This window comes from Vombatus ursinus, unplaced genomic scaffold (assembly GCF_900497805.2).
Source record: "Vombatus ursinus unplaced genomic scaffold, bare-nosed wombat genome assembly UNPS02014780.1, whole genome shotgun sequence".
NCBI classification, from domain to species: domain Eukaryota; kingdom Metazoa; phylum Chordata; class Mammalia; order Diprotodontia; family Vombatidae; genus Vombatus; species Vombatus ursinus.
In genome coordinates, this window is record NW_020954558.1 from 2672434 (window position 1) to 2689008 (window position 16575).

The following is a 16575-nucleotide window of genomic DNA, read 5'->3' on the forward strand; positions in this document are numbered from 1 at the left end:
GGCTTACTGTAAGCAAGAGTTTAATAAATAGCTTGTTGTGGTTGCACAGCTATTTAGTGGCAGATCTTAAACTCACCTCCAGGTCTCTTGACTCTCAAGCCAATGGTTTTTTTTTTCTCTACTATACCATGTTGCTTCTATCTCTAGGTAAGCTCTCCTCAAAGTGTGGTCTAGGGACCTCTAGGGATCCCCAAGACCCTTTAACAGGGGGGACACGACATCAAAACTATTTTCATAATACGACTAAGATGTTGTAATGTCTGATACAGTAAATATTGACATATAACTCAAATAAACAAAAGCTCTTTGAGTGGGTGAGTGGGGTCCTTCAATCACTTTCAAGAGGGTAGAGTGATCCTGAGATCAGAAAGTTGGTTGTTAGGAAGTTAAGTCTCATACTGACTCCTATAATTTTGGTCAGCTGCTCCTAGTTATGACCTCGGGGGCCAAGGGGCACAAGTCTAATCTTTCTTTTACAGAGAAATGTTTGAAACATTCGAAGACAGCCATCATACTGCCCCTGTCACACAAGAAGTCTTCATTTTTCAAGACTAAGCATCCCAAATTCATGACTAATCTTTGTATGGCATGATCTTCACCATGGGGTTGACCTCCACTGGACATGCTTTAGCCCAGTGCTTCTTAAACTGTGGGTTGCGAAAAATTTGGCAACGGTAAAAGGTTTCTAAACATGCAACAACCAAAAATTAATTAAAAATCAAACACGTGATGAATCCTAGGTGTTTCTGGCAGTGTAAGCCTGTGTTGCATCATGCAACTTCCTAGTGGCCTTGGTTCTAAACACAAAGCACACTCACTTTGTACTGTGCATGCCCTCAGGCATGTACCAACACCAACCAGCGATGCCAAAACACAAAAGGGGATCTTGAGTGGTAAGAGTATAAGAAGCCCTGTTCTAACTTATCAACACCCTCCCTAAACTGTGACTCCAGACCTGAACATCCCTCCAGTGGCAGTTTCACCAGGACACCTTCTCCCTGGAAGCCCCTCTTGGTGTAGCCTAGAAACTGCAGCATATTGACTTAGAAAACCACAAATTAACATTACCTATGTGGTAGTGTATTTAATTAATTTTGTTAAACATTTCCCAATTATATTTTAATCAGGTTCAGGCTGCACTCTTAAGAGTTTGACACATTAGCACAATGCCTAGAACAGAAGTTGTTGTGCAGCTGTTTCTGATTCCTGTGACCCCATTTGGGGTTTCCCTGGCAAAGATACTTGGAGCAGTTTGCCATTTCCTTCTCCAGCTCATTTTACAGATGAAGAAACTGAGGCAAACAGGGTTAAGTGATTTGCCCAGTGTCACACAGCTAGTAAGTGTCTGAGACTGGATTTGAACTCAAGATGAATCTTCCTGCCTGGTGCTCTATTCATCACACCAACAAGCTGCACATACCTGTAACAGAACAGGCACTAGTAAAGATGTGTGGACTGATGTCTAAGAATGCATTAGCTTTTAGTAGCCATATTGTACCACTTCATGTTCTAACCCCCACTCCCTGCATGAGCAGGGCATATGCTCCCTCCTCCTCCTCCTCTTAGAATCCTTTTCTTCCTTCAAGGAACAGTCAGTTCAGCACCCATCTCTACGATTTTTCCTCTATATTCTACCCCACCCCTCTCTATGCTCCCTTCCTCCCTCAATCAATCAATAAACATTTACTAAGTGTCTACTGTGTGCCAGGTACTGTAGTGCTAGGGATATAAAAAGAAGCAAAAGATAGTCCCTGGTCTCGAGGAGTTTACCAAAGAAAGCTGAAAAGAGCTGGGGGGGGGGGGCGGCTTGTGGGGGGGGGGCGCCATAGTGGAATCCAGTTCAAGGGGTACAGCTCGTGGGAAATGAAGAATTGCCTGGTTGATGAGCCCTCTTTAAACGGAAGTTTTGGGATGAGTTCTTTGCTCTGCCCTCCAATCAGAGGGGCAGAAGGTGCCTGAAGATGTGTGAGTACCAAAGCCGATGCTATGAGGGCACATGCCCTTCCATGGTTGGTGTGGCATAACAGAAATCAAGCCTGGAGTTGGAAGTAAGGAGACCTGGACTCTATGACTGACTTGCTTTGTGACATCAGGCAAGGCCCTGCTTCACCTCTCGGGGGCGCCATCTTTTCCTCAGTAAAATGAAGCAGTTAAGAGTACATGGTCTTTAGGATTCCTTCCTGATTTAACATTTAATGATGTTTGATTCTGGAAGCCATACCTCTTTTGAGTCATCCAGGGTCGTCAATGTAAGTAACTTAATCCCAGACTTCTGCCCACCTCAATCAAGGACAAGAATCACTTACAGGCCTCTGATTTTTTGGCTCTAGCCACAGGAAGGAGGACAGGCCTTTCCACAGTCAATAGGCAGAATTAAAACAAAACAAAGACTCAAATAAAATAGAGATATTCTCTGATTCAGAATCAGAGCCTGGTCATGCTCATGATCTCTAACCTCCTGAGGCAGCTAGGTGGTGCAGTGGATAGAGCTCCAGCCCTCGGAGTCAGGAGGACCTGAGTTCAAATATGGCCTCAGACACTTGAAACTTACTAGCTGTGTGTCCCTGGGCAAGTCACCTAACCCCAACTGCCTTACCAAAAACAAAACAAAACAAAAAAACGAAAAAACTCTGACCTCCCAGAATCTGGAGCCTGTGTGATAGCACTTAATGGCACACTTATTGGCTGACCTCTCTGTACTTGCCCCCGCCTTGCTCAGGCTCAGCTCTTCCTGGCCAGCCCAGTGTCACCCAGGGACTATCCTGACAAGAGTCAAAAGCAAAGTTTTCTGGCCTTTGGCCAGATAGAACAGGAAGAAAAGAAAAAAGCAATATCAAAAATAAGGGGGTTGCACCTCCTGACAAGAGAGGCTGATGCCAGGTTCAAGATCCACAGTGAGATGTACATTTTTGGACATGACCAAGGTGGGAATTTGTTCTGCCTAACTATGCACACTTTTCATGAGGGTTTTGTTTCTTCTTTTTTTTTTTTTCTCTAATGAGAGGCAGTGGGAGAAGAGGTAAGAAACAGAGAAAATAAATGCTTGCTAACTGAAAAAAATTAAAATAAAATAAAAATGAAGATGAGGTGACTAGACTAGACCAGGACTTCTTAAGGAGTCGTAACCTTGTTTAAAATATTTTTTTTGGTAACTATTTCAGTATAATTGGTTTCCTCTGCAATCCCATATGTATTTTCTTTTAGACATTTATAGTAATTCTTCTGAGTTGGGGTCCATAGGTTTCACCAGACTGGCTGTCAAAGGCATGTCATGGCATACAAAAGATCAAGAGCCCCTGGCCTAGAGGATCTCAAAGGTCACTTCCAGCTTTGGCTTTTCCAATTCCCACTACTCCAGTCCTGTGCAGTTTTGAGCACTTTCACAGACTCTCTCATTTAATGCTAATAGCATTCCTGTGAGGGCAGCACCTGAGCATTATCATCTCCATTTTTTACAGATAAGGAAACTTAAGCTCTGAGAAGGGGAAGGGAATACTCGTTTATTAAGCATCTACTGTGCTAAGCACTTTTTACAAATTATCTTTTGATCCTCAAAACAACCCTGGGAGGTAGGTGCTGTTATTTCACATTTCACAGTTGAGGAAACTGAGGCAGAGATTAAGCGATTTGCTTCACATAAGTCACATAGCTACTAAGTGTCTGAGGCTTCAGGTCTTGCCAACTCCAAGCCCAGTGTTCTATCCACTGCGCCATCTTGGTCATGAATGCGAAATGACCAAAAGGGAATTCAAACTCAGATCTAATGTCTAGTATCTTCCACCCCTTCACCCTGCCTCACTTAAGAAATACAATATCATTGGGCTGGGCTGGATTTTTGATGAGTGCAGGTGGAAAGATGCTCATGGCTTTAGAGAGGGTTTGGCCAGAGTCCTGACTGGGTTGATTTCCCTCCAGGCTTATGCAAACACCCAGGCAGACACTTGCCCACACTGCCTCCCTCCCCCAGCTCAGGGGAGGCCCCTGACTTTGACCTGACCCATAGAATCAGCTTGTGTTCCTGACATTGGGCCTGCAGGAAGAAGGCCAGCCATGGCAGCCCTGAGAGCCAAGGACATTTGAAGAATGTAGTCTTGGCATGAAATGACAGGCCAGAGAAGCCCGGGCCCTCCAAGGGCAGAAAAACAGTCCTGCTCTTTTTGACAAGGACTTTTTTGTATTTGTGATTAAAGATGTAATGGCTCATCAGTAAGATGAGGGGGAGGAAGAGACAAGCACTAAAATTACATGAATGGTCTAAGGGAGAATTAAATCCTCAGCCAACGGTAGTTTCCATGATTCACATTATCAAGCTCCAGGTACTACATCCGGGAAGGGATTGGCAAGTGCACGTTATCAACTCATTAGGTTAGCTTCTCCAGGGACGCTGGCCAGGCAGGAAGGACAATGCCGGGAACTGGGCTCTTCAGAGGCTGATGAAATGGGCTGCCATTTGGTCCTCAGCCCAGGAGGGAGGGAAGAAGGGAGGGGGAATTTCAAACAGTCCTGCCAAAGCCCTGGTGATAGGAGCTACTGCTTCTTCCCTCTCCTCCTTCCTCCTCAGAAGCCACAAAACCCTTTGTTCGACACCCCCTTGAGGCCTTCCCCATATAATTTGCATATTATAGCCGCTGTCTTTGTGCCTTATTCTGCTCCTAGACAGGGAGCTCTCTGAGAGCAAGCACTGTTTCATCTGAAGTTGGACTCTTCCTGAACACCAAGCCCAGGGCTCTGCATGCAGCAAGTGATTAATGTTTGTTTGAATGAAGAGCTGAGCAACAAGCAGATGTTATTACTTAAAGCTCTCCCAAGGCTAACACAGGACTTCACAGTTCTGTGTTAGCATAATGAATGGACGATGAACAAATTAATTTTAGCAACGGGAACTATGCCAGGTCCTGACTACATGACTATTTGCTATCAAGCAGAATTCACTATGAGGCTGCTTTCAGGGAAGGATATGATACAATATGATAAACACTGATTAGCCACCTTCTATGAGCTAGATACTGTGCTAAGTGCTGGGGAGTACAAAAAAAGGAAAAGACAGTCCCACCCCTCAAGGAGTTTACAATCTGATGGAGGAATACAATTCACAGAAGGGAGGAGGAGGTCCGTGGCAGCACTAGAGGGTAGTGGTGGGGATGATGACGACGGTGGCAGAGTCTGAGCCAAGCAGAGCAGCTGGAGGTAAATGAAGGGGTGTGACAAGGAGGCAAGAACACCAGGCCAGGAGTTGGGAGACCTGGATTGCAAACTCAACTCCTCCATTAACTTGCTGTGTGGCCTTGGAGGAGTCCTTTCTCCTCTCTGAGCTTCTTTTATCTCATCCATAAAATACAAATAATCCTTGCCCTAATTCCTTCACAGGGCTCTTCTGAGGACCAAATCAGATAACTGATAAAATTATTATGATGTTGTTGTTTAGTCATTTCACTTGTGTTCAACTCTTCATTATCCTGCTTGGAGTTTTCTTGGCAAAGATACTGGAGAGGTTTGCCATTTCCTTCTTCAGTTCATTTTACAGATGAGGAAACTGAGGCAGACAGGACCAAGTGACTTGCCCAAGGTCACACAGCTAGTAAGTGTCTGAGGCTGGATTTGAACAAGAAGATGAGTCTTCCTGATTCCAAATCCAGCACTCTATCCACTGTACCACCTAGCTGCCCCTAATTATTATGGCTCACATGTCCAACGGAACTCATTATTTTTCCCCATAAACCTTCCCTCTCCTCCACATTACTCTATTTTTGTCGAAGGCATCAGTATCCTTACTTAGAAGGCATTACTGATTCTTGGACCATCCCACTTGGATTATATCAACATCCTCCTAACTGGTCTTCCTGCTTCCAGCTTCTCCCTGCTTCAGTCCACCTTACCACTGCTGCCAATGTAATTTTCAGTGAAGAGCTGACTATGTGATTCCTCCACTCAATCAACTCTAGTGGCTTCCAATAGCCTCTGGGATAAAATACAAACTCCTTTGTTTGGCTTTTAAAGTCTTACCCCACCTATGCCCCTTGCCTCACAAGACATTACTGCCCCTTCTGCATGCCAGCCAGACAAACTGGCCTTCTTTCTGTTTCTTACACATAATCCTCCATCTTGGAGCCTCTCTGCACAGGCTCTCCCCCATGTAAGGAATGCACTCTCATTATCTGCCTCACAGAGTCTTTAAGACAGAGCCCAGGGGCAGCTAGATGGTGCACAGGATAGAGCACTGGCACTGGAGTCAGGAGAGCCTGAGTTCAAATCTGGCCTTAGACACTTACTAGATATGTGGCCCTAGGCAAGTCACTTAACCCCAACTGCCTCAAAAAACAAAAACAAAAAAAAAGAAAGAAAAGACAGAACCCAAGCACCATCTATGCATGAAGCCTTTCCTGATTCCCCCAACAGCTACTGCCATCTTTCCCAAACTACCTTGTATTTTGATAGATTAAAGCATTTATTGTTGTTCTGTATTGTCCTACTCTCTGTGGCCCCATTTAGAGTTTTTTCAGCAAACATACTAGAATGATTTGCCACTTCCTTCTCCAGTTCATTTTACAGATGAGGAAACAGAGGGAAACAAGGTTAAATAACTTGCCCTGCGTCACACAGCTAGTAAGTGTCAGAGGTCAGATTTGAACTCATGAAGATGAGTCTTTCTGATTCCAAGTCCAGTGATCTATCCATTGTGCCACTTAGCTACTCCAGCTTTATAAAAGCAATTAAGTGCTTACTATGTGCCAAGCACTGTGCTAAGTGCTGGAAATATATACAGGTAAAAATGACAGTCCCTACTCTCAAAGAGTTTATATTCCAGCAGGGGGAAACAATACACCGGCCACATTGCTGTTCCTCTCACAAGACACTCCATCTCTTGGCTCTGGGCATTTTCCCTGGCTGTCCCCCTTGCCTGGAATGCTCTCTTTCATTATCTCTGCTTCCTGGCTTCTTCTAAGTTCCAGTTAAAATCCTCCTTCCCCTGAAAGCCTGTCCCAATCCCACTTAACTCTACTGTCTTCCTTCTGTTGATTTATTCCTATTTACCCTGTATTTAGTTTATTTGTACATATTTGTTTACGTGTTGTATCACCCCCCCCCCCCATCATACTGTGAGCTCCTTGAGGGCAGGGACTTTTATTTCTATTTCTTTGTATCCCTAGTGCTTGGTACCGAGCCTGGCACACAGTAGGGGCTTAATAAATGTTTACTGACTGGCAATGGCTCTGTGAAGGAGGTGGTACAAATATTATTAAGCCCATTTTACATTTAAGGAAATTGAGGCTCAGAGATTTTAATGATTTGCCCAAGGTCAGATAGCCAATAAGTGTTAGAGTTAGGACTCAAATCCAGGTCTTTTGACTGTAAGACCAGTGCTCTTTCAACAAATATCTCTTGTTAGTGCTACATAAATCAGCTACATTTACTTTACAGAATGTCAGAACTCAGACCCCAGGGATCATCAATGACTCTAACTGCCTCATTTTACAGAAATGAATTTAGCTCATGGGTGGCCCTAGTTAAGTCTCTCCATACTTCCAGTGGGTTGTCCTAAAACCTTGTCAGCATGGCAGAAATGACCACTTTACACCCTGCTGTATGTATAGTCTTCAGGAATCCAGAGAAGGCATACCATGAGAAGGCACTCAAGGGGGACAGGAACTCAATTTGGACATTTACCAAGCTCCTACAAGAATGTCAGGTTCTGTGCTCAATGTAAATCAAGTCCCTGTTCTCAGGGAGTCTGATGAGGATTTATACCATGCCTGTCCCTTTCTTCTTAACTCAACTTTCTGTTTATACAAAGAAAATAAAGACTGCCTCAAATTATAGAATCTACTCATTTTACAGAGGAGGCAACTAAGGCTGTGGACTCCAAGTCCAGGGCTGTGTCACCTATACAGCCCTCTGTCTCTTCTGAGCCTTGGTGTTCTCATGTCTGACACTGGCATAATCATTGACTGGCCTTTGTTTCTTTTGATTCTGAGATCCTGCAGTCCCTATCTTGCTTTTATCATGGGGCTTCATGGAAGGAAGAAATGGGATAACATGTAGAACAATACGAGGAACCACAGCTCCAATTTCTTTAGTACTTCATCATTCACAAAGCCCCTTCTTCTTCCTCACCACCATACTCTGTGAGAGGCAGGATTATCAGCCCCACTCTATAGAGGACACTAAGGTTCAGAGGGCTGACGTGGCCACACTTCCATATAAAGGTGATTTGGTCCTGCCTGGAAGCAACCCTTCCAAGTACCTGAGAAAGGCGAGAGTAGGGATGCGGGGGCCCTGAGGGAGGGCTCGAGTAGAGGAGTGATTCTCAGGGTGCAGCTGAGTTTCCTTCCAGCCTCGGTCTTGCTCTCTCCCAAAGCTCTGTTCCGGTTCACCAGGCTCCTGGAATGGTCAACAATTGTCACACTCCGTTGATGATCATTGTCCCCAAGGAAAGGTGGGAGGCTCCCAGGCCATCCCTCTGCGGACAGGCAAACAACAGGGCCTGTGGCCGCCTGGACATCAAAGGTGGTCAAACAGACCCAGTGCCCCCCAGCCCTCCGCCTGCTAAGTCTGACAAATGTCATCTGAAGAAGCATCCCCAAGGAGGTCATGACTTTCTGCTTGTCCCGGCACACATCAAAGTTGGTACCACACACGAACTCGGCACATGGATTCGAATCGTGCCGCTCGACAGCGGATATTCGTCCTTTGTGCTTGGTTTTAATCCTGTGTTTTCCCAAGTAATTAAGCCTTTTTGCTTATGAACTTGTGACTAAGTAAAGCATCGCTGAGAGGTTGTAACATCAAAGCATTTTCTACCGTCTGTCCCATGTTTGGAGAAATTGGATTTCTTTCTCTTTTCAAATAAAAACTAATTCAATTTAGTTATAGGCGAAGCATATTTACAAGGGCCTTTTAGGGTAAAGAAGTTGTGGCTGCAACCCTGAGAGAGAGAGAGAGAGATTCAAGCTTCAGCTGCTTAGGGTCAAATAAGCAAGCATAACATGGGAAGGACAGCATGGCCAAGTCAAAAAAAGAGTGCAGAGAAAGGCCTCTGAAGAGGATTGTAGTGGGGTGCTCTTCCCGGAGGTGCAGCCCCAGGCCCTTCCAAGGTACAAGGCCTTCTACAACATCAACATGTGGTTCTCTGGACTTCATTGGACAGTGACAGGAAACTCAAGAAAGAGTCATTAAGACCTGTTATTCCATGATAGCTCATAGAATCTAAAGTTGGGATCAACTGTAGAAATCATCATGGCTACATTTAACTTACAAAGACCTGAGGCCTAAGGAGGTTAAACGACTTGCCTGAGATCACACCTGAAGGTTTCAGACCCAAATTCATGTTTTCTACCTCAAATCCAGCGCTCTTCCAAAATACCACAACACTGTTAAACTTGCTAATAGTTAAGAGGCTTATCTTTACCTTGAGCTGAAATCTGCTTTCCTGTAACACTGAAGAATCTCACCAGGAAGTCCTTCCAAGGTTTTCTAGTTGACTTTGTACCTGTGCAAGAAGCACATCTCTACAACATCAATAAAAAAGGCCTCTGCTTCAGATGCTCAGTGATCAGCGACTCGCTGTTCCATTGGTCCTAGTTCTTGGACCTCCTGGGCCCAAGAGAACAAATTGAATTCTTCTGCCACACAACAGCCCATAGATATGTGAAGATGGGATTGGGGCAACCTAGCTCTGCTTTTTGGAGGCTAACCAAGCCCAGGTCCTCCCAGTGAACCCTCCTCGGGCTCATCATCCACTCTTTACCACCCATGACAGTACTCTTTGCTTCCTGTCCCATCCACTCAGAGTACATGGTAGTGCACATAGTAGGCACTTAATAAAAACCTATATAGAACTAAAGTGATTTCAATTCTGCCCAATGTGGGAGATGAAGTAGAGGATCTCTAAGGTCTTTCCCATGCATTTTAGATTGGTTATATTGGCAGACATGACCCTCCAAGAACCTGCTTTTGACTTAACAATGGGTTTAGCTAATTGATGACTGGTATGCTTGTTAGGCCTCAGTCTAGGCTCACTTAAAAATGCTAAATAACACACCAGCAGATTAGGAATAAAAGAATACATATGAGCTAAATGTATCCATTGTTATGCCAGGCTCCAAAAACCATTTTCTGGTGGCCCCTAGATAAGACAAGAGGTACCAGGTTAAATAAACAACTTACAGAATATCAACTTTGGAAGAGACTTACAACGTTTCTAGTTGAATTCAGAGCTGAGCAGGAATACCCTCTACAAGAGAAGTAATTACTCTGGTGTCCTCGAACCTGTTTTTTTTTTTTTAATATTGTAATAACTGCATTTCAATATAATTGATTTTCTTCATAATCCATGTATCTTATTTTACGCATTTAAAAACATGATTCTCAGAAGGAGTCTAGGCTTTACCAGGACAAAAAAAGATTAAGAACCTCAAATATACAACATTACTGAGAAATGGTCATCCAGGGTTTGCATAGGTATATACCAATCCCATTTAATTCAACAAATATTTGTTAAGGCTCTCAGTGTAAGGCACAGTTCTAAAAACTGATTAAGGCAACTATAACATAGAAAAAATTACAGGAGTGACTTAATCTCAGAATAATCTCCCCCCTCTCTCCCCTCCCTACCACGATGGCAGGTATCCTCATTAAAGGTTTTTGGCCCTGGCATATCCCACAGTGTGCCTTTTCAAAAAGAAGATGGGATATACCTCTACCCTACAGAGCAAATCCTACAGGGTAGGCAGGAAACCTAGGCAGAAAGGGAGCGCTGAGAGCTATGACAGCCTCCATGGAGGAGGTGGTGCCAGCTTAGGGAAATTAGCAATGCTCAAAGCTAGTGAGGCCAGCCTGGTAATTCAGAGGGTAAACTGCTGGCATCACTGGACAGGGCCCTGCACAGAACTACTCAATGAGTACCTGATGGGTTTATTTGTGAAACTGTGGATAATGAATCAATCGACGTTCACAAAGAACCTACATTTACAGAGGAGGAAACTGAGGCTCAGAATGCAGAAGAGATATGCCTAAGATCAAATAGCTAACTAGGGGTACAGCTGGGACTAAAACCTGTCTCTTAAATCCAGTATTCTTTTTACCACAGAAGGAAGCACAATGTAATGGAAGGAACAGCTGCTGGAACAGGAGTCAGGAGAACTGGTTTTGAGGCCGACCGCTGCCACTAAGTCAGTGCGTGTGACCATGAGGAAGTCATTTAACTATCTAGGCCTCAACTTCCTCATATGTAAAAGGAGAATGAACTAGACAGATGACCCCTAAGGTGTCTTGCAGCTTTAGAAACTTATGAATCTAAAACAGAACTAACCATCTAAGAGTGTATGTAATCTCTCTCATACTCAACTTCCTCACCTTTCAAATGAGGACAGTCACACCTGAAACACCTCCGGGGACTGCTGTGAGGATCACATAAGAATATACACATCAGAGCACTTTGCCAATCAATCAGTCCACCAACACATATTCATTAAGCACCTACTATGTGCCAGGCACTGTGCTAGGTAACAAGGATAAAGATCTATCTACAAGTAAGCCAGTCCTGGCCCTCAAGTTCCTGACATCCTAAGAGGGTGAGATAACATGTACCTGTGGAAGTATTTACAAATCAAATACAAGGTAAACATGGAGGGGTAAGCAATACCTTGAATTCTGAAGTGATAAACAGATGTCACTTATTATAGCTGGGGGAAGCTGCAGTCTCGAGCCACATGTGGCCTTCTAGGTCCTTAGGTGTAGCCTTGGACTGAGTCCAAGTTTTACAGAACAAATCCTTTTATTAAGGGGTTTCATTCTGTGAAGTTTGGATTCAGTCAAAGGGCCTCACTTGAAGACCTAGAGGGCCATGTGTGGCCTTGAGGCAGCAGGTTCCCCACCCTTGTATTACATGTTTCAAGTACCTAGCGAGTGAGTCAGACAATAAGTGCTACAGGAAGACTGGAGGGCTCAGGGAAGGCTACCAGGAGGAGGGCCTGGAAGGATCAGTAAGAATCTGGTAGGGAAGGAAGGGAAGGAAGCAAGCAACATGCCAAGCTGGGAGAATGGCACCCCCCCATCCCCATTTCAATTCAACAATTCAAGAAATATGTATTAGTGTCTACTCTGGGCCAGGCATATGCTGGGTGCTGGGGAGACAAAAACAAAGTTACATGCTACTGGGGGTGAAGGGTGGTGAGCAAAGCATGTACAAAGACAAATATGTGGAAAATATAAACCAAATACTGGATTTGGGGGGTTTTGTAGGAGGTGGCACCTGAACTATCTTAAAAGGATCTAGGAGATCTCAGAGGTAAAGGCGGAGAAGGAGAACATGAGTCTTCCAGGGAGAGGGGACAGATAGCCTGTGCAACAAAATGGAGGTTGGAAATGGAATGTCACATGAGGGAACAGCAAATGGGCCAGTTTGGTTGTACTGAAGAGTGCATGAAGTCAGTCAGCCAGTTAATAAACATTTATTAAGCACTCACTATGTGCCAGGCACTGTGCTAAGCACTGTGGATACAAAGAGAGGCAGAAGACAGTCCCTGCTTTCAAAAAGCTCATAGTCTAATGGGAGAGACAACATGCAAATAACTATGTACAAACAATCTACATACAGGTTGGATTGGAGATAATCAAGAGAGGGAAGGCACTATAATTAAGAGGGATCAGGAAAGGTTTCCAAAGAAGGTGGGATTTTAGTTGGAACTTGCAGGAAGCCAAGGAAGTCACGGTGGAGATGAGGAGGAACAACATCTCAAGCAGGGGGACAGTGAGGGAAAATGCCTGAAGCCGAGAGATGAGGGGAGGAACAGCCAGGAGGCCAGTGTTACTGGATCAAGTAGTACTATGACTGGGGGAGCGGTGGGTGAATGATGGTGTAAAGCGTAAGAAGAGTGGAAAGGCCTTAAATTTTAAAAGGCTTTAAAAATTGCCTAGCATCTTACAAATGCTCAGGGCGCTCCCATCTCCACTCCGAGTTTCCTGCACCAAAGATGGCAGCGTAGTATAATGGGAAGAGTCGTCTCTCCCTCCTGGCTGCCCTCCAATGTCAGTGTCCTTCCTAAAATTCGATGGCCAGAAGGGAACACAGTGTTCCTCTGACATTGAAAGTCCTTCACAAGCTGGCCCCATGCTACCTTTCCAGCCTTATCATACATTGCTGCCTCCCATGCACTGATTTCATTGCTATCCCTTAATGTGACAACTGTCTCCTGTCTCCGCACCTCTGCACTGCCTGTTCTCAAACATGGAATGCCTTTCCTTCCTCTTCAGACCAAGGAATCCCCAGTTTACTTTAAGACTTAGCTTAATGACCCCTTCTGCAGAAGACCTCTCCTGGGTCCTCCTCCTGTATGCCAGTGATTCTCAAGGTAACTCCACAGTTTACCTTTGATGTGTTTTGTAGATATCTATGGATGTGCACGTCAGCTCCTCCATTAGAAGTTCCTTGAGGGTAGGGACTGTTTTGCTCTGTCTTTGTACCCCCAGAGTCCATTCCAGTGCCTAGCACACAGCAAGGGCTTAATAAATGCTTGCTGATTGATTGTGATGAAAATATACTACAAACCCTTTTCCTGACTGAATTCTTACCTAGCCTTTTAAAGCTCAATTTGAACTCTCCCTTTTCCAGGAAACCTTTCCCGATTCTCCACAGGAAGTAAAGAGCTCTCCTTCCTCAGGCTTCACAGAGCACCTGTTGTACCTCTCTGATCTACCCATAAGGTCTCATTCTGTTTGACAGTCACTGAAGCATCTCCCTACTAGATCGCAGTGACTGTGGCTCATCTAAACTTTACATCCCTCCCCTCCCCCAGCCCAACAGAGGGCTTTGTACCCAAGAAGTGCTTCATAAACGTTTGCTGAACCTTAAAGCATAATAAATCGATGGGAGTTCTTCTTCTTCCCCTCCTCCTCTCCAGCCTGTCCCAGCCCATCCTGACCCTAACAAAGAACAGCTGTGGAAGAGGCTTCTTTTTCCCTGCCTCTGCAAAGCCTAGGCAGAGATGTCGGGGGCATGCCAGTTGGGAGGGCTGAGACAGAAGAGGTGAGTGAAGAGAGGGCAACGGGGCCCAGAGCTCTTACCTATAGTTTCTGCTGATCGCTGCCACCATGAGGGCTGTCCAGCCCAGCTTGTGCCTGGCGTTCACGTTGGCACCTTCGGACAAGAGCCTAAAGGAGACAGAGAGAGTGTTCTAGTGGTGAGCTGCTATTAACGTGAGCACACTAAAGAGCACTCAATCAATCCGCCAGCACTTACTAAGCATCTACTTCAGGCCTGAGAAAAAACGTAGAGGACGTAAATACAGGCCTGCACACACCACCCGAGGGCCACGTGGTATGCAGGCTGAGCTACTCTGTGCCAAGCCTGGTGTTAAGTGCTGAGGACACAACAGACAAAACCATCTCTGCCCTCGGGAAGCTTATATTCTCTCAGAAGAAATAACATGTAAGCATATAAGTACAGGTAAAATAAACACAAGGTGAGGGCTAGGCACAAGGACCCAAACAGCAGCAGGTGAATTCTCATGCAGGAGACAGCATTTTAACTGAGCACTGTGAAAGAAACTAGGTAGCGTTTTCTTAGAAGTGGAAGTGAAAGAGGCAACCTAGGGGGATGGAAATCTTCATGTGGCAGTTGAGATGGGTAGAGAGAGGAATTCTAGAGCCTGGTAGCTCAGTGTCTTGTGGTGGGGGTGGGGGAGAGGAGGGAGAGGGGGAAGAAGAAGTTATAGGCACAGATGTAAGACCAGATCAAAGACAAATTTTGCCCAAGGAATGATTTTGCCAACTGCTGGAACCAACACTTGGAAAGGCTCAATGAACTAATTCACGCTAATGAGTGAGTGACTACTGAGGGCACCTGGTATTAACCCTCCCAGGAGTTATTTATAGGTGGTGGTTGTTTTTTTTTAACAACCAAAGGAATTAAATTAGTGTTTAGGGCTACGCCAGAAGGCATAGTTAAGTGAAAGCAAAGGCAGGTCCCTGCTGATTTTGCACGGGAGGGAAGGGATAGGTGGGGTGGGGAAGCAGACTTTTGGGATCCAAAGAGGACTACTATTTAGACAGACCATCCCTACGTGGGTGACTGCCCCAGAGTTGTTCCTTTTCCCTCCTCCTTTTCTTCACTATTGAACTCACACATTCCCTAAAAGCTTGAAGATTCTTCAAAACAGATTCTGCAGGCCTCAGTGGTTGGGGGTGGGGGAAGAAGGTTAGGGGGTGATAGGAAGCAATCATGGAAGATGGATCAGAGGGGACTAACTCTAATTATGAGCTGGAGGGGACCTCAGAAAGCATAGGATAATAGAACTTAGAAATCAACAAAAAATACTATTAAAAAAAAGGATGAGGAAATCTCATTTTACAGAAGGTAAAACCCAGAGTGACTTGTTAAGCGGTTTGTCCAAAGTTACACTACTAAGAGGGAGACGGGAAGCAGGCAGACTAGTTAGGTGGTTATTGTAATAAACCTCAATGCATGGCCTCAGTTCCTTCACTTACAAAAGAGAGACTTCCGCCTTGAGGGCTAATGGAGAATAGGAAACACTCAAAGTCATCAAACTGTGTCCCCCACAGTTAGCGAAGCTCAAATGAGATTTTGGATGGGACTGTGCATTATAATCTTATAAGGTATGAAGATGATGCTGAATCAGTAATTAATCATTTATTAAATGCCTATTATGTGCCACTGTGTTTGGTGCTAGGCACACAAAGACAAAATGAAAGTCTCTTCTCTTAGAGAGTCTTCGTTCTTCCTGGGTCTGTGGGGCTCACAGCTGCCCTGCTATTGCTGCTGCTGCTGAGAATCCCAGCACCTCTGAGCTGCCAAGGATGACCAAAGGCATTTAAGCCAACTCACTAAGAATTTCCTCCTGGACATCCCGACCAGGTGCTCACCCAGCCTCGGCCTGAAGATCTCCTACTACTTACCAAGGCAGCCCACTCCACATTGGGACATCTGAGAGAGAGGTCTTATCTCCAGGGAACTAAAACATCCCTCCATTTCTTATAGTTCTGCTCTCTAACCCTAATGCCTCTTGCCTATGCCATCAGGAGACAGGGATCATACTTCACTTCCACGTCCTTCCTGCTGAGGCTAAACCTAGTTCCTTCAACAGATCCTGATTTGGTTCCATGTCCTCAAATCATCCTGACTAGTTCCTAACATTGTATGACTTGTGAGTTACTTGTGCCTAGGAAATTAAGACTGGTTAAAACACTCTCTTCACTGAATGAATGAATGAATAAAATGATACCCAAGAAGCAATATAACAGAGCAGAAAGCATGAGTCTTATACTTGGGAGGTCTAGGTTAATGTCCTAGCTCTCTAATGCTCAGTATATGACCCTAGGCAAATCAATTTCTGAGCCTCAGTTTCCACCTCAGTAGAATGAGAATGAATGGTGCTTGCCTAAAAGGGTTGTTGTCATAAAGTACTTTTTAAAGTTTATAGCGCTAGAGAAATGTCAGCTAGTATCCCTTTTTTTTTTGATAGTCATTGAAGCATTCCCCTACTAGACTGCAAGGACCATGGCTCATCTAAAACTTTACATCCCTCCCATCCTCAGCCCAATAGAGGAGGGCTTTGTACC

General features: G+C 44.8%; 1 protein-coding gene across 2 annotated transcripts in view; it reads right to left on the bottom strand.

Annotated features, from left to right (window-relative positions):
• Positions 1–16575, bottom strand: part of CLPB (ClpB homolog, mitochondrial AAA ATPase chaperonin) — a 193253-nt gene that overhangs the window by 148759 nt on the left and 27919 nt on the right. For both annotated transcript variants that reach the window (XM_027866236.1, XM_027866235.1), the window contains exon 3: positions 14062–14148. In XM_027866236.1, the coding sequence (XP_027722037.1) occupies positions 14062–14148 (87 nt within the window). The remainder of the gene's footprint in view (positions 1–14061; positions 14149–16575) is intronic.